The sequence below is a fragment of the Lucilia cuprina genome, chromosome 6 (genome assembly GCF_022045245.1).
Source record: "Lucilia cuprina isolate Lc7/37 chromosome 6, ASM2204524v1, whole genome shotgun sequence".
NCBI classification, from domain to species: domain Eukaryota; kingdom Metazoa; phylum Arthropoda; class Insecta; order Diptera; family Calliphoridae; genus Lucilia; species Lucilia cuprina.
The window spans coordinates 9,118,848-9,137,455 of record NC_060954.1 but is presented as its reverse complement, the minus strand read 5'-3'; the positions used below and the strand labels follow the sequence as shown (position 1 = coordinate 9,137,455).

At 30.6% G+C, this 18,608-nt stretch overlaps 2 protein-coding genes across 3 annotated transcripts; both read left to right on the top strand.

Annotated features, from left to right (window-relative positions):
- The first annotated feature begins 1,766 nt into the window (after positions 1-1,766).
- LOC111678146 (metallophosphoesterase 1) lies at positions 1,767-4,897 on the top strand. Of its 2 annotated transcripts, none has more exons than XM_023439405.2 (5): positions 1,767-2,355; positions 2,452-2,561; positions 3,435-3,534; positions 3,593-3,755; positions 3,856-4,897. In XM_023439405.2, exons 1-5 carry the CDS (start codon positions 2,330-2,332, stop codon positions 4,522-4,524), a joined length of 1,068 nt encoding a protein of 355 aa, XP_023295173.2. In that variant the 5' UTR covers positions 1,767-2,329; the 3' UTR covers positions 4,525-4,897. The 2 variants fall into 2 exon arrangements, with proteins under 2 accessions (XP_023295173.2, XP_023295172.2); XM_023439404.2 differs by having other exon boundaries at positions 1,794-2,355; positions 3,829-4,897.
- A 2,088-nt stretch (positions 4,898-6,985) lies between these two features.
- On the top strand, positions 6,986-17,698 carry LOC111678162 (sister chromatid cohesion protein PDS5 homolog B-A). The gene is made up of 13 exons (XM_023439421.2): positions 6,986-7,226; positions 9,529-9,671; positions 9,731-10,116; positions 10,196-10,403; positions 10,484-10,652; positions 10,723-11,728; positions 13,119-13,212; positions 13,274-14,095; positions 14,198-14,334; positions 16,099-16,178; positions 16,247-16,515; positions 16,592-16,921; positions 17,000-17,698. Exons 2-13 carry the CDS (start codon positions 9,591-9,593, stop codon positions 17,093-17,095), a joined length of 3,678 nt encoding a protein of 1,225 aa, XP_023295189.2. The 5' UTR covers positions 6,986-7,226; positions 9,529-9,590; the 3' UTR covers positions 17,096-17,698.
- Positions 17,699-18,608: the final 910 nt, after the last annotated feature.

The window sequence follows — 18,608 nt, the reverse complement described above, 5'->3', positions numbered from 1 at the left end:
GAACTGAACTAGAACTGTACTAGAACTGAACTAGAACTGAACTAGAACTGAACTAGAACTGAACTAGAACTGAACTAGAACTGAAGTAGAACTGAACTAGAACTGAACCAGAATTGAACTAGAACTGAACTAGAACTTTACTAGAACTGAACTAGAACTAAACTAAAACTAAACTAAAACTAAACTAAAACTAAACTAAAACTAAACTAAAACTAAACTAAAACTAAACTAAAACTAAACTAAAACTAAACTAAAACTAAACTAAAACTAAACTAAAACTAAACTAAAACTAAACTAGAACTGAACTGGAACTTAACATAGAAAATTAAATCTTTTCTAGACAATTTTCCATGGAAAAGTATCTTATCCAAGGAATTTTCTATAAAAAAGTGTATTTTTCAGGTAATTTTTTAGCATTAGAATAGGATCTTTTTTAGAAAAATGATTTTCTAGACAATTTTATGGAAAAAAGTGTATTTACCATAGAATTTTCTAAATAACAGTGAGTTTTCTATAGAAAATGTAACTTTTCTAAATTTCTATAGAAAGGTTTAATTTCTAGAAAATTTTTGATAGAAAAGTATCTTTTCTATAAAATTTTCAGTAGAAATGATTTTGCTAGACAATTTTCTATAAAGAAGTGCTTTTTATATAAATTTTTCAATAGGAAAGAAGCTTTTATAGAAAATTTTCTATAGAAAGGTCCCTTTTACGAAAAAAAATTCTTTTACTTTTCTAGACAATTTTAATTAGTAAATGTGTGTTTTAGACAATTTTCTATAAAATACTATCTGGTCTAGAAAAGTCCCCGGTCTACAGAATGAACTAAAGAGTCTTACATACACAAGTTTTTATTTCCATTAAAGTTTTTGCTGTTTCAACATTTATAAAAGGAAGCGAACTTACCAGTTACACCTTAGCCTCATTCCGGTTTCCATTACTTCCATCCATCACATGTTTGGCTATTCCCACTTGTTGTCAGTGGAAGATGAAATTCAGATTTTACTTAATAGAAATATTTACTTTCATTTTAAACACAAATAAAAAATTCCCGTAATGACAAATCTTGGTCTTAGAACAAATTCCATTTCCGACAGTTAAATGGGTAACAATTATGGAATATTTTATTTTGTATTTAATATGTTAACTTCTTTCACTAAAATTGTTGTTAAATTATTCACAAATAATGTTTTTGTTAAGGAAAGTCTTATAATTAGTTGGTTAAACAATTTTTACAGAAAAGCCGCCACGAAAAGAACTTTTACTAAAACTTTTTTTGAATAATTTTGTTATAACTTATTGCACAATCACTGTTTTATTAAAATTTAAAAAAAAAATAGGTTTTTCGACCTATTTTCAATAATTTTTCACTTAAAAATTAATTTTGATTTAATTTTGTTTAATATTTTCACTTTTCTTTTTTATTAACAACAAATTGGCGGTATTTCATTAAAAGAGTTGCCCAACTTAATGTTATTTATTATGTTGGGTATTTGGATAGATTCAAAAGGGGGCAAATTGTAAAGTAAATGGAATAATTTTGAGCAATTTTAGCTAAAGTTTTTATTAAATTTTTACAAATAATTTAAGTAGATTGCATTAAAATTATATTTTATTTTAAATTATTGAGAAAAACAAGTTTTTTCTGTAAAAATTAAGTAACCATATGGTTACTAACAGTAAATTAAGCGATTACCCTAATGTGGTGAACTCAACATATGGCAACTCATTTAAGCATATGTTTTATTTATGTCAAATGCACAATGAAAAGAAAACAAAAAAAAAGAAAAACAACAACAATGGCAGATGCTGTGTGATTTTGTAAACATAAACACAGCAGTGAAATAAATATTTTTTGTTTTTCAATAATTTGTTTAATATTGTAGCTAAAATTTAGTTAAAAACTATTTCAATTGCAAACTAAGTTTAAGCCTTAACTTTAATAAATAAAAAACTAGTAAAAAAATCAACAGATTCTTAGTAAGAAGCTTGTTAGAAGAAAATGTTTCCACTTTACAAAGAACCAGTTAACAATATCGACTGCTAATTAAATTAATGCTGACATAATGTGGACGGACGCATTACTATTTTTATAAATGTAAATAAATGAATTTATGACAGCAACCCAAACGACTAGTGGTAAACTACAGCATGACACAACAACAGCAGCAGCAGCAATACCAAGGAACCATATAAATGGCCTAAAAAAAAGAAAATCTTAAGCAAAGAAATGCAATTTTTATTAATAAAAAGCATTTTATTTTAATTTTTTTTGCTGCTACAAAAACACACACACATATACACTGACAAAAAAACACAGCAACATAAAATGCCTTCTATGCGTTTTGCTAGTAGGTAAGTTGTAGTGGCGCGGGTGACCAGCGTGTCCCTGGTTATGAAGAAATAATTGATTATTGATTTAATGCGTTTAATTTTTCCTCTTTCACACAGATTAGTTACCAGAACACTTTTGCTTTTAACATTATTGTTAAGTGCTTATAATGAATTTTTCATTTATTACTTTAATCGTAATTCTTGGCAAGAAATCAATTGTAAATTGGGTAAGTTATGACAATTTGAAATATTGCATATTTTTTTTGTTAAATACTCTTTATACCCTTCACCACTATAGTGGGGAGGGTATTATACGTTTGTGCTGATGTTTGTAACATACAAAAATATTGGTCCAATACCCACCTTAAAGTATACCGATTGATTTAGAATCATTTTTTGAGTCGATTAAGACATGTCCGTCCGTCTGTCCATCTGTCCGGCTGGCTGACTGTCCATGTAAACCTTGTGCTCAAGGTACAGGCCGCAATTTTCAAGATAATTTGATGAAATTTGGACCAAGCATATTTTTTGGCACAGGGACGAAGCCTATTGAAAATGGAAATCGGCCCATTATTTCATCTAGCCCCCATACAACCGTACCTCCCGATTTGAACTTTTTATGCCATAATTACGTCAAATATTCTGCTATCTCTCTAAAAAATTGGCACAAATAAGTTTTATATAAGTCTAAATGACACTGCACTGATTTTCGTAAGGATCGGCCTATATTTGACCCTAGCCCCCATACAAACCCCCCTGCAAAAAATGTCTTAAACATCTCAAATTGACTTGTAACCATTTGTATCGCAATTAAACTCAACAAAACTAACTGTTATTTAAGAATATATCCTTTTGCCAAATTTACTGAGGATCGGCCCATATTTGACCTATATAAAGCCTCATTTAGAAATTTTCGTTTTTTTTATCAATAAATGGCTTAAATATTTTGGAATTATGGTAATATTCAACATAAAAGTTTCTTTACAAAAAATAAAAATTTTAAAAATATACTCATGGTGGGGTAGAGTATTATATGATCGGCCATGCCCGACTATACTTTCCTATTTTGTTTTTTTATTAATAATTACTTCTATTTTTAGATAACTGCACTCGTATGCTTTTAATAGCCGATCCACAACTTTTGGGTTTAACTTATGACAAATCATTTTACAGTGGTTTGGCTAGATATGATTCAGACAGGTATTGACTCTAGACTATAGAATAAACAATAACTTTCAATATATTTCCTTTTCTCCAGATATTTACAGAAGACTTTTCAACAAGCTTTAACCTTTACCAAGCCTCATATTATTTGCTTTTTAGGCGATCTCTTGGATGAAGGCAACGTAGCTTCACCCGATGAATTTCAAAGTTATGTGCAAAGATTTCGTAATATTTATAAAACCGAAGAAGATGCTAGAGTAAGTAATCAGTTTGTAAGCTTTTACTGCTACTTAATTAACATTAATTTACTATGTTTTTTTCAAATACAAGTTTAAAATGCTCTCTCCCTTCAATCAGCTTATACACATACCCGGCGATAATGATATAGGCGGTGAGAATGGTGAATATATATCAAATCTCAATATACGACGCTTTGAAGAGGCCTTTACACAACGTGATATCTTCGACTATAATCTATTGCGTTTCTTTAAAATCAATCGCATGATGTTGGATTTTACAAATCCCGATCGTCTGAATAATAAACAAAAATTACGTATTGGCCTATCACACGCACCAATTTTAATAGGTGGTGGCCCTTTGTTAAGAGCCATTTTAACGGAATTAGATCCACATATTATATTTTCAGGACATTGGCATGAATCTCGTATATTTATACATCCCTCCACAAAAGTTATTAACTTTTACGAACCTAACGTTAAGCATTTCAATTTGAAGACATTAAAAGAACAGCAACATAGTTATTTGGAAATAATGGTGCCCACCTGCTCGTATCGTATGGGTAAAACAAATATCGGTATGGGTTATGCTGTCTTGGAAAACTATGATCTCAGTTATACCGTCTTATGGCTACCGAATCGTTTTATCTCGTTAATATTCTATGTTTTTTGGTTTTTATTCGTTTTTTGTATGTTATTAACATTTCGTATGATGACTCGTTGTCCATTTCGTAAAATTTCGAAACGTCAACAATATCAACTTGTTAACAATAATGGTACACCTGATTAATAGATAATAATAATAATAATAATAATAAAACGCTCTCAATCGTTTAATAACTGCTAGTATGTAGTAAATTATTAAAATAAAATATTTATATATAACTTATTCCAATAATTTTTAAGTACTTAATTATCTATACAAAGACATACACATAAAATATTGTCATTTTTATGTAACGAATTTATTAACATTTTTTTGGACTAGACATAAAAACAATCAATATGTAAAATTAGTTCCAACGATATATAAAAATTATATATTTATAGTATTTATAACAAATATATTAAATAGAAAAACTATTTAAAGAATAGCAATAAGTTAATGGCGTTTATATAACAAAATTAGTAAAACAAAATATAATCAATTTACAACAAAAAAATTACTGCATTTTATTTATTAATAAAAATTTATTAGATTGTTTCTAGTTGAGGTTGCAAAATCCAGACAAACTTATTGTCTGAATTATAAGACTAATCTATAGTCAAGACCATAGAATAATCTATAGTCCACAGTAGACAGTAGACTAATCTATAGTTCAGACTAAAGACTACTCTAAAGTCCAGACTATAGACTAATCTATAGTCTAGACTTAACCTTAATCTATAGTCCAAAGATAAGACTTAAATTTAGTCCAGACAGAAGACTTATATAGTCCAGACATAAGACTTTTCTATAATCCAGACTATAGACTAATCTATAGTCCAGACTATAGACTAATCTAAAGTCCAGACTATAGACTAATCTATAGTCCTAACTATAGACTAATCTAAAATCCAGACTAGACTAATCTAAAGTCCAGACTAATCTATAGTCCTGACTATAGACTAATCTATAGTCCTGACTATAGACTAATCTATAGTCCTGACTATAGACTAATCTAAAGTCCAGACTATAGACTAATCTAAAGTTCAGACTATAGACTAATCTATAGTCCTGACTATAGACTAATCTATAGTCCAGACTATAGACTTATCTTTAGTCCAGACTATAGACTTATCTTTAGTCCAGACTATAGACTAATCTAAAGTCCAGACTATAGACTAATTTATAGTCCTGACTATAGACTAATCTATAGTCTAGACTATAGACTAATCTAATGTCCTGACTAAAGACTAATCTATAGTCCTAACTATAGACTAATCTATAGTCCTGACTGTAGACTAATCTATAGTCCTGACTATAGACTAATCTATTGTACTGACTGTAGACTAATCTATAGTCCAGACTATAGACTAATCTATAGTCCAGACTATAGACTAATCTATAGTCCAGACTATAGGCTAATCTATAGTCCAGACTATAGACTAATCTATAGTCCAGACTATAGACTAATCTATAGTCCAGACTATAGGCTAATCTATAGTCCAGACTATAGTCTAATGTAAAGTCCAGACTATAGTCTAATCTATAGTCCAGACTATAGACTAATCTAAAGTCCAGACTATAGACTAAACTATAGTCCAGACCATAAACTAATCTATAGTCCAGACTATAGTCTAATTATAGTCCAGATTATAGACTAATTTATAGTCCAGACTATAGACTAATATATTTCAGATTATAGATTAGGCTATATTCTATAAACTAATCTATAGTAATGACAATAACTAATATTATACTATATATTCCTATTATCAATAGTTCAAACTAAAGACTATTCTGTAGTCCCAACAGTACAGACTTAGACTTATCTACATTGTAGTCTCTTCTATAGGCTACTTTATCTATAGTTCAGATTAAAGAGTATATATTAACTTGTAAAAAGTTTGTTTGTTATTGTTATATAAAAAAACTAAGGTTTATAATAATTGTTAAATAAATTTATATATTATTATAAACATATTGTTACATTTTAATAACTATCGTTGTAAAACAGGTCAAAAATTTCTCGGCGTGTATTTTTTCATTGAAAAACTAACTACTGCCATCTGTCATTTCATATTTCACTTATACACTCTTCTTTGCGCTTTCAAATGCTGCCATCTGTCGTGTAAGAAAAAATATCTTGTGACGCCTCAAAAGATGGCGTAGAATCGGGGATGGCAAATGATATTTTCTAATTGTACAAATCGGCATTTAAATGTGTACTTTTTTTTGGATGAGATTGTACCAAATCTACAAATATATGATTTATTACAACAATAACATTTAAGACGACTTTTTTACTCACTAAACTAATCACTATTTTTAGTCTGTAAAGTAGTCCATACACTACTCCATTAAATAGAAAAGCCTGAAATTTGTAATTTTTTAAACCTAATAATAATTTCATTAAATTTGTAAAAAAAAATCGGTCATTGGGGTACCATTGTACTTTTAAAGAACGAACTGTACCAAAAAAAAAGTGCAATTGTAGCAATTTTACCAACCCTGGCATAGAATTGTGATAAAAAAGTGCTCTAAACAAATCGTAAAAAAATAAACTCGGGGAAAATAAATATTAAAAATCAGTGAAAATAATACAATTTATTAACAAATTCTTTTAATTAAAAGTACGCCAAACATGTAAATATTGCAGGCGAATAAAAAAACAAATTGTTTAAACAATAAAAACGAAACGAAAAAGTAAATAAAATCTACAAAAGCAACCAAACGAAAAAAAAGAAGAAAAAAAACGCTGTGGTTGTACGTGAAGAGCAAAGCCAAAAAAAAAGAAGCAGCCACGAAGTGAAAATAAATAATACTTAAAAGAAAATTATTAATAAAAGGTAGCAAGGAAAGAAAAAATAATTACTGTGAATTGATTAGAATTACACAAATTGTATTATTTACGTAAAAATGTAATACGTTTGTTGCATCTACTCGCAGCTCGTATGCCCTGCAAGTGTTTCGAGGCATAGAAATTCCTTTAGTAGAACACATATTGTGCGTTTTTTTGACTTTGCTGTTTACACCCTACACCACTTTAGTGTGGGGGGTATATTGGGTTTGTGCTGATGTTTTTAACGCTTATTGGTACTTTACACGTCTTAAAGTATACCAATCGGCTAAGAATCATTTTCTGGGTCGATTTAGCTAGCTATGTCCGTCCGTCCATGTAAACCTTGTAATCAAACTACAGGACGCAATTTTGCAGATAATTCAATGAAATTTTGTATATGATATTCTTTTGTCCCTGGGACTACTGGTGTAGTGTATTATATGGTCGGTTTCGCCCGACTATAACCTCTTACTTGTATTTTGTTGCTTTTTTTCTAGTTCTTTGCTTTTGATAAAAAGCGGTGTCCAATTTACACTCAAACAAACATTAACATAATAATTTTGTTCTTAAGGGATTAAAATATATCATGCTAGTAGTTATTACTAGGGTTCTATAAATCGACTTTCGAATAATCGAACAAAAAACTTTTTTCGACAAAAAGTCGAAGTCAACTATTTTGTTCCAAAAAAGTCGATAACTTGACTATCGTCTATGAAAAAAGTCGAAAAGTCGATTTTGTAAATAAAAGTCGGAAAGATTCGAAAAAAGTCGGTAAAAGTCGAAAGAAGTCGAAAAATTCGGAAAAAGTCGAAAATAGTCGGAAAAAGTCGAAAATAAAATGCAAAAAGTCGAAAAGTCGACTTTTCATAAAATGCAAAAAGTCGAAAAGTCGACTTTTTGTTTCAACTATAGAACCCTAGTTATTACCTATTGGCCAGAGCTGACAAGGAATTAATTCATATATTTTGTAATTATTTTAACTTTGAGCAAAATTTTTACTTGAAATTTTTCACAAAATTACTTCTTGACCCAATTTGTGTTAGACAAAAAAAAAAATTAACAAAAAAGTCACTTTTAGAAACATTTTATTTAAATCACCAAAACTTTGTTTCTCTTTTGCTTTTATGCAAATTTTTTACTCGATCTTACTAAATTATAGTTCAAACTATACATTGAAATACAACCCATTTTAGGTGCTATATATGGACTCATTTCAGACTAGACTGTACTTTTGACAATATTCTAAATAGGGTTCTATAGTTAAAACAAAAAGTCGACTTTTTGCATTTTATAAAAAGTCGACTTTTTGCATTTTATGAAAAGTTGACTTTTCGACTTTTTGCATTTAGTTAAAAGTCGATTTTTCGACTTTTTTCATTTAGTTAAAAGTCTATTTTTTGACTTTTTTCATTTAATTAAATGTCGATTTTTCGACTTTTCGACTTTTAATATTTTATAAATAGTCGACTTTTTCCGACTTTTCGACTATTTTCGACTTTTTCCGACTTTTTTTTATGAAAAGTCGACTTTTCGACATTTTTCATTTAGTTAAAAGTCAATTTTCGACTTTTTTCATTTAATTAAATGTCGATTTTTCGACTTTTAGACTTTTAATATTTTATAAATAGTCGACTTTTCGACTTTTTCCGACTTTACGACTATTTTCGACTTTATTCGACTTTTTCCGACTTTTTTCTACTTTTTCCGACTATTTTCGACTTTTTCCGACCAGAGTTAAAAATTATTAATAAAAAATAATTTGTTGCAATTTTTTGAGTTTTTTCGACTTTTTCCGACTTTTTTCGACTTTTTCCGACTTATTTCGACTTTTTCCGACTATTCGACTTTTTCCTACTTTTCGACTCTTTCCGACTATTCGACATTTTTCGACTTTTTTCATAGACGATAGTCGAGTTATCGATTTTTTTGGAACAAAATAGTCGACTTCGACTTTTCGACTTTTTCAACATAAAGTCGATTGTTCGATTATTTGAAAGTCGATTTATAGAACCCTAATTCTAAACTATACTTTAGATTATCTTCTAAACTGTAGTCTAGACTTTGGATTTTACTTCAAACTATAGTCCAGACCATGATACAATCTGACTATATTCAGTATCTTGTCTCTAGGAAATGTTAAACAAATTTTATATTTTTCATTAAACATTTTAACATTTTTTGGATTATAGTAGTTTTTGAATAGTTTTCCAATGAAATTTCAAAACAAAAAGCTAAAATAATTTTGAAATTTAAAATTTGCAAAAGAAAATTTTCAAAATTTTTTTTAAACATTTTCAAATTATTTACAGATTTCGATTTGTATCGAATAAGAGAAATTTATAAATCTGCCGATATTTATAAATAAAACATTATGGCGGATATTGCATATCCCACAGGATGCAAACCCCTAACAGAAGATCTGGGAACGGATGAACTAATACGACGTTTAAAGGTTAGTTTTAGTGTAACGAAAATAAAAATGAAACTTATATATCTATTCCATCTAAACAGACCTTAGCCAATGTACTGCAGGCCATGGGTCAAGATGATGGCATGTATCAACAGTATATACCATTGTCCATACATCTAGCTGACTATTATTTTCTACAGCATCAATCACGTGATGTACAACTGTTAGTAGCCTGTTGTATAGCCGATGTTTTACGTGTCTATGCTCCCGAAGCACCCTATAAAGATCAAGAACAAATTAAGACAATATTTATGTTTTTCATAAAACAATTACATGGTCTTAAAGATCCAAAAGATCCCTCGTTTAAACGTTATTTTTATTTATTGGAAAATTTAGCTTATGTCAAGTCATTTAATATGTGTTTCGAATTGGAAGATTGTGCTGAAATATTTTGTGAATTATTTGGCATGATGTTTAAAATTGTTAAGTAAGTTAAAGAAATTTTTGTAATTTTTTTACAATCAGTTAATGTTTTCTTTTTTTTTTTCAAAATTTTACGTTTCCAGTGAGGAGCATAGTACCAAAGTTAAAAATTTCATGATTGATATCATGTCTCCATTGATAAGTGAAGCCGATAACTTTACCACAGACATTTTGGATATAATATTAATAAATATTGTTGAACCCAAAAAATCACAAAATAAATTTGCCTATCAATTAGCTGAGCAGTTGATTGTTAAAACCTGTGACTCTTTGGAAACCATTATTAAACTGGTAGTTGTCAATAGTTGCTTAAAGTTTTCTTGTTTTTGCAATAAGTATAAACTTATTTTCTTGTTTTTTTCTTTTTCTAGTTCTTTAATCAAGTTTTGGTTTTAGATAAAATTGATAATAATTATGAAATCTGTCATAAGGTCTACGATTTAATCTATGAATTACACATTATATGTCCGAATATTTTGTGTTCAATTTTGCCTCAATTGGAATGTAAACTTAAATCTTCAAATGAACAAGAGCGTTTAAGTAAGTAGAGTTATTTTAAACTAAGCTATAAAACTTACAATAATAAATAAACTTTTTTCCCCTTTACCAGAGGCCGTTGCCCTATTGGCACGCATGTTCTCCGAAAAAGGTTCTCAACTGTCAAAAAAACACTCTGCCTTATTGCGCATGTTTTTGGGTCGTTTCTGTGACATATCCGTTAGCATACGCGTCAAGTGTGTACAATCATCTATGCACTTTTTACTCAATCAACCCCACCTGCGTGAAGATATCATATCATGTCTGCGTGCCCGTCAACATGACTCCGATGAAAATGTACGCTATGAAGTTGTTATGTCTATAGTGGAAACAGCAAAACGTGAATTTACCATAGTTTGTGAATCAGAAGATCTATTAGATTTTGTGCGTGAACGTACGTTAGATAAAAAATTCAAAATACGTAAAGAAGCCATGTGGGGCTTGGCTTTTGTGTATAAAAAAGCCATTTGTGAGCCCAACAAATTAACGGAGGATGTTAAAAAGTCCATAGAATGGATTAAAAATAAAATAATGCATGGTTATTATATGCCCACCCTAGAAGATCGTTTACAAGTTGAACGTTTATTAATCACCTCTTTAGTGCCCTATAAACTAACGCCAGTGGAACGTATGAAACAATTGTATCATTTAATGGGCACCTTTGACGATAATGCCACCAAGGCATTTATAGAATTACAAAAGAATCAAATGAAAACACGCAAAACCGTCCTAGAATGGGTAAAATTGCATAAAACTAAAGAATTAACACCATCATTACAAAATCAATTGAATGTCAAACAAGCGATCATTTGTAAACTCTTAGCAGATCCCCTTAAAGCCTCTGAATATCTAACACGTTTTAGTTCGAATCTACGTAAAGATCCGACACTGTTTCGTTATATGGAAACCATATTAAAACGTGATGTTTCTTGTAAAGATTGTGCTGATACAATGTCGTTGTTACTCAAGAAGTTGGGTACACCGATAATGACGAATCTATATTATCAAACGGTGAAAATGTTAATCGAACGTATTGCTTCGGTAATGATTGATAAGGAGTCAGTGTTTATATTAATTGGGTGAGTTGGATGGATTGTAAAAAACTGAAAAACTGTTGTCTGGACAACAGTGCAGACTACAAACTAGTCTATAGTTTAGTCTATGGTCTGGTCTATAGTCTAATCTAAAGTTTAGTCTGTAGTCTAGTCTAGAGTGTAGTTTAGTCTTAAGTCCAGTCTATAGTCTAGACTATATTATTGTTTATAGTCTATAGACTAGTCTGCGAAATAGGCAATAGACAAATCTACAATCTAGTCTATAGACTAGTCTAAAGTCTAGTCTTCAATCTAGTCTATAGACAAGTCTAAATTCTAGTCTATAGACAAGTCTAAAGTCTAGTCTATAGACTAGGCTACAGACTATAGACTAGTCAACAGACTAGACTATAGACTAGCCAACAGACTAGTCTACAGTCTAGTCTAAAGACTAGTCAACAGTCTAGTCTAAGAATAGTCTACAATCTAGTTTATAGACTAGTCTACAATCTAGTCTACAATCTAGTCTACAGACTAGTCTACAGTCTAGTCGATAGACTAGTCTACAATCTAGTCGATAGACTAGTCTACAATCTAGTCGATAGACTAGTCTACAATCTAGTCTATAGACTAGTCTACAATCTAGTATATAGACTAGTCTACAATCTAGTATATAGACTAGTCTACAATCTAGTCTATAGACTAGTCTACAATCTAGTCTATAGACTAGTCTACAATCTAGTCTATAGACTAGTCTACAATCTAGTCTATAGACTAGTCTACAATCTAATCTATAGACTAGTCTACAATCTAGTCTATAGATTAGTCTACAATCTAGTCTATAGACTAGTCTACAATCTAGTCTATAGACTAGTCTACAATCTAGTCTATAGACTAGTCTACAATCTAGTCTATAGACTAGTCTACAATCTAGTCTATAGACTAGTCTACAATCTAGTCTATAGACTAGTCTACAATCTAGTCTATAGACTAGTCTAAAGTCTAGTCTATAGACTAGTCTACAATCTAATCTATAGACTAGTCTACAATCTAGTCTATAGACTAGTCTAAAGTCTGGTCTATAGACTAGTCTGCAATCTAGTCTATAGACTACTCTACAGTCTAGTCTATAGACTTGTCTTAAATCTAGTATATAGACTACTCTACAGTCTAGTCTAAAGACTACTCTACAATCAAGTCTATAGACTAGTCTAGAGTATACTGTAATTTAGTCTAGTCTATAGACTAATCTAAAGTCTAGTCTAAAGACTACTCTATAGTCTAGTCTAGTCTATAGTCTAGTCTATAGTCTAGTCTATAGTCTAGTCTATAGTCTAGTCTATAGTCTAGTCTATAGTCCAGTCTACAGTCTAGTCGTATACTATAGTTTACCATAATCTAACAAAAATCTTCATCTTCCATGTCTTCTCTTTAGTTTAATAGAAGATTGTATGCGTGGTGGAGAGACAGCTAAAGAAATTGGCCTATCACCTAGTGAGGCTGGTGAACAAGGTTTAAAATTATTAACTGTAAGTGTTTCCACCTTTCTCCCACTAACAAACATCCTATATTTAATTTCTTTTCTTACAGGCTTTATCATATCTATTTTCACCACACTTTTTCACCGACAAAACACTTCGACACATGATTTCTCTGCTCAGCTATAATGTTGACTATGCTGCTCCTCTCATTCTAAAATCTCTAACACATTTGGGTCGTTATAAACCTCTAATAAATGTTGATCCCAACATACTTGAAGAATTGGCGCCAGTCTGTAAAGATTTTGCTGTTGAGGGTACACCGAAACAGGCGAAACATGCTGTTCGCTGTATATTTGTCAATACACAAGCGGTAGTTAATGGCGGCACTGATTGTGCGAATACACCAAAAATGATACATCCAATATTTAATGATATCATGGATAATTTACGTCTTACCTTAAAACCGAATTGTCTTAAACAACGTACAAAAGTTGTTACCATGGGTCATATAGCCTATAATATGCCCAAGGCATTTGCCGATAAAATCAAAAATATGATTGCACGACGTATAGTCAAAGAATTACTGATACAGCCTGTACCTGAAGATAGGGTCTGTTCGAAGATCGAAGGTGATTGGTGTGAACAAGAACAGTTGCCTACAGATACTTTATGTAAATTAGATGGTTTAAAGACAATGGCACGTTGGCTATTGGGTCTGAAAGATGATGAGGCATCGGCTAAGAAAACATTCCGCATGTTAATTGCCTTTATACATCATGGCGGTGATTTGTTGAATCATAAACGTATGTTTGCAGCCGAATCATCATGGTTTAGAGTGGCTGCTGCCTGTGCCATGCTTAAAGTGTGCGAACAGAAAGGTGTAGGAGATCAATACACTGCCGAGCAGTATTACAGTTTAGCACAATTAATGGTTAGTTCTGGAAATTTTTTGTTATTAGGTGTATGTTTTATTTTGTGGGGGTTTTTCTTTCTTTCTCTTTCTTTTCGTTTTGTTTTTGTGTAATTTTTTAAGTGTGATCCTGTGCCTCAAGTCCGTGAAATGTTTGCCCGCAAATTGCATAAAGGTTTAAATAAGGGTTTACCCAGCAATTGTTTACCATTGGATTTTATGGGTTTCTATGCTTTTGCTGGTAATGAAACGGATAAAAAGTGAGTAGGAAATGTTTTTTTTTCTTATTCTAGGTTTCCGACGATACTACAGACTAGAAGAGAATATAAACTAGAATAGACTATAAACTGGACTGTACATCGGACTATAGACTAATCTAGACTATATACTTGATTAGCTTATAAACTAGACTATAGACTAGACTATAGACTAGACTATAGACTAGACTATAGACTAGACCATAGACTAGACTATAGACTAGACTATAGACTAGACCATAGACTAGACTATAGACTAGACTATAGACTAGACCATAGACTAGACTAGAGACTAGACTGTAGACTAGACTATAGACTTGACAATAGTCTTGACTATAGTCTTGACTATAGACTGGACCATAGACTAGAATATAGACTAGATTATAGAATAGACTATAAACTAGACTATAGAATACACTATAGACTAGACTATAGAATAGACTATAGACTAGACCATAGACTAGACCATAGACTAGACTATAGACTAGACTATAGAATATACTATAAACTAGACTAAAGACTAGATTATAGACTAGACTATAGACTAGACTATAGACTAGACTATAGACTAGACTATAGACTAGACTAGACTATAGACTAGACTATAGACTAGACTATAGACTAGACTATAGACTAGACTATAGACTAGACTATAGACTAGACTATAGACTAGACTATAGACTAGACTATAGACTAGACTATTGACTAGACTATAGACTAGACTATAGACTAGACTATCGACTAGACTACAAACTAGACTATGGATTAGACTATAGACTAGAGTATAGAATGGACTATAGACTAGAATATATACTAGAATATAGACTACTATAGACTAGACTACGGACTAGACTACAGACTATAGACTACTAGACTACAGACTAAACTATAGACTTGACTATATACTAGATTATAGACTAGACTATAGACTTTATACTAGATAATAGACTATAAACTAGACTATTGACTAAAGACTAGATTATAGACTAGACTATAGACTAGAATATAGACTAGACTAGACTACAGACTAGACTATAGACTAGACTATAGACTAGACTATAGACTAGACTATAGACTAGACTATAGACTAGACTATAGACTAGACTATAGACTAGACTATAGACTAGACTATAGACTAGACTATAGACTAGACTATAGACTAGACTATAGACTAGACTATAGACTAGACTATAGACTAGACTATAGACTAGACTATAGACTAGACTATAGACTAGACTATAGACTAGACTATAGACTAGACTATAGACTAGACTATAGACTAGACTATAGACTAGACTATAGACTAGACTATAGACTAGACTATAGACTAGACTATAGACTAGACTATAGACTAGACTATAGACTAGACTATAGACTAGACTATAGAGTAGACTATAGACTAGACCATAGACTAGACTATAGACTAGACTATAGAATAGACTATAGACTAGACTATAGACTAGACTATAGACTTGACTATAGACTAGACCATTGACTAGACTATAGACTAGATCATAGAATAGACTATAGACTAGACTATAGACTAGACTATAGACTAGACTATAGACTAGACTATAGACTAGACTATAGACTAGACTATAGACTAGACTATAGACTAGACTATAGACTAGACTATAGACTAGACTATAGACTAGACTATAGACTAGACTATAAACTAGACTATAGGCTAGACTAAATACTAGATTATAGACTATTGACAAGACAACGGATATGTAAATATTCTCTTTTTTATTTTACTTCTTTCAGATTATTGGACTTAAAACGTCAATTTTTGGAAGCTGATATCAATCGAAGACGTGAATATCTAAAAACAATACAAACCACAAGTGCGTTTAAATTAACTTAAAAACTCGAAAAAAACATTTGTTTTCTAACCCTTAACACTTAATTACAGCTCCAGACATTTCTTCGGAACAACGTTTACACCTACTACCTGATTTTATATTAGCTTTTGCTATACCCATTTTAGTACATGATCCGAAATTTACCGATCATGAGGATCGTGTACAATTAAAACAAATTGAGAAATGTTTACGCTTTATATTAGATCCTTTAATGGCTAAAACTGAGGCCTTTTCATATAGTTTCTATAAGAATTTAATTGAATTAATGAAGGATCATTATGTGGTAACGCCGAATGAAGATATACAAGCCTATAATTTGGTAAGTGAAAAGTTTTTTTTTAATATATACAAAGTAATTAATTAAATTTAATTTTGTGTGTGTGTGTTTTTTCAAGAAAATGTGGGCTTGTTGTGATCTCGCTAATTATATAATTTGTTCCAAAATGGGACAATGTGATTTAACGCCAAACAAAACATTCAATGTACCCATTAAATTACCACCCTTATATTTCCAAAAACCACCCCCCGAGTCACAAGATTTTCTACCAAATACCAAAATCTATATACCCTACGATATGTATTCATTGATTACTACTTTGGGTCCTGCTAAGAAAATAGCAAATGCCTTGAAACCCACTACGAGTGGTGGTCACTCGACAATAAAATCTAATGCTGACAAACGTCCAGCCTCCGAACATTTAACCTCAATAGATCAAAATTCATTGGTAAGTATTTAAACAAACATTTTTAAATATATTTTAAAAGTTGTATTTGTTTTTATGTTGTTTGATTTTAAAACATAGGAAAATGCTTCATTGTTTGATGGTGTTAAGGATGATAATACAGAACCCAGCGCTAAAAGAACTCGAACTAATGCCATGCGTGCGGGTAAAACGTAAATGTTATTTAATAAATTATACAGGAATTTTTTTTATTTTATATATACTATATAGTCTATAATAAATGACAACAATAATAGCAACAACAACAACAACATTCTTGGTAGATCCAGTTGACCACTTAACAACAACAACAAACAAACAAACCCTACAGAAAAAAATTTATAAAAAAAACTTAAAATGGGGGATTTAACACAAAGAAAAGGGAATTTTTAAATACAAAATATAAATAAAAAAGAAAAAAATATCTGTACTTGTAAATTAGTAATATTCGTTTTTAAGTCTTCTTATTTTTTAATGTTTAATTTAATTTTTATTTAATTCTTAATTTTATAAAAGAAACAAAAGAAAACAAAACAAAATACAAATAACACACCAAGTGTAATAGTTGATAACGTAAACTGTTTAATATTTTGTAGCAAAACTTTTTGCCAAAATAATTCAAGAAAAAAAAAATATGTTAAAATAATAATAAATATAGGCATGTAAAACAACAACAAAAAAAAAGAGTTCCAATTGATTGGAAAACAAAAAAATATATATATATATAAATATTGTGTAATTTTTGTTCTAATGAAAAGGGAATAAATACTGCGAAGTTTATGTGTAGTCTTTTTTATCTGGTTTATACACTAGAATGGTCTTGAAAGTTTAAATTAGTCTTTAGTGTGGACAATAGTCTTGTCTCCATACAGACTCTAGGCTAAACTAAAGTCTTGTCTATGGTCTGGACTAAAGTCTAGTCAAAATTCTGAAATATTGTCTAATATATAGTCTAGTCTATAGTTGGGGCTACAATCTAGTCTATAATGTAGCTTAAAGTCTAATCTATAGTTTAGTCTACAGTCTAGTCTATAGTCTGGTCAATAGAGTAATTTATAATCTTGCATATTGTCTAGTCTATAGTCTGAACTAAAGTCTCTTCTATAGAATTAACTATTGTCTATAGCCTTCATTAGTCTGGACTATTGTCTATAGTCTGCAGTCTATTGTCTGGACTATATTCCGGACTATATTCTGTACTATATTCTATTCTACAAGGACCAGGACTGGACATACAATTAGTCTATAGTCTGGACTACAGTCTAGTCTATAGTCTACTCTATATTGTAGCTTATAATCTCGACTAAAGTCTATTCTAAATGGAATACAATCTAGTCTATAGTGTGGACTACAGTCTAGTCTATAGTCTGGACTAAAGTCTAGTCTATAGTCTGGACTACAGCCTAGTCTATAGTCTACTCTTTATTGTAGCAGCTTATAGTCTAGCCTGTATTGTGGGTTACTGTCTAGTCAATAGTCTTGACTTTCATGTAGTCTATGGTCTGGACTGTTGTCTACTCTATAGTGTAATCTATAATCTGGACTAAAGTCTATTCTATAGACTGGATTATAGTCTATTCTATAGTCCGGACTATAGTCTATTCTATATTCTGGACTACAGTATATTCTATAGTCTGGAATAAAGTCTATTCTATAGTCTGCACTACAGTCTATTCTATAGTCTGGACTA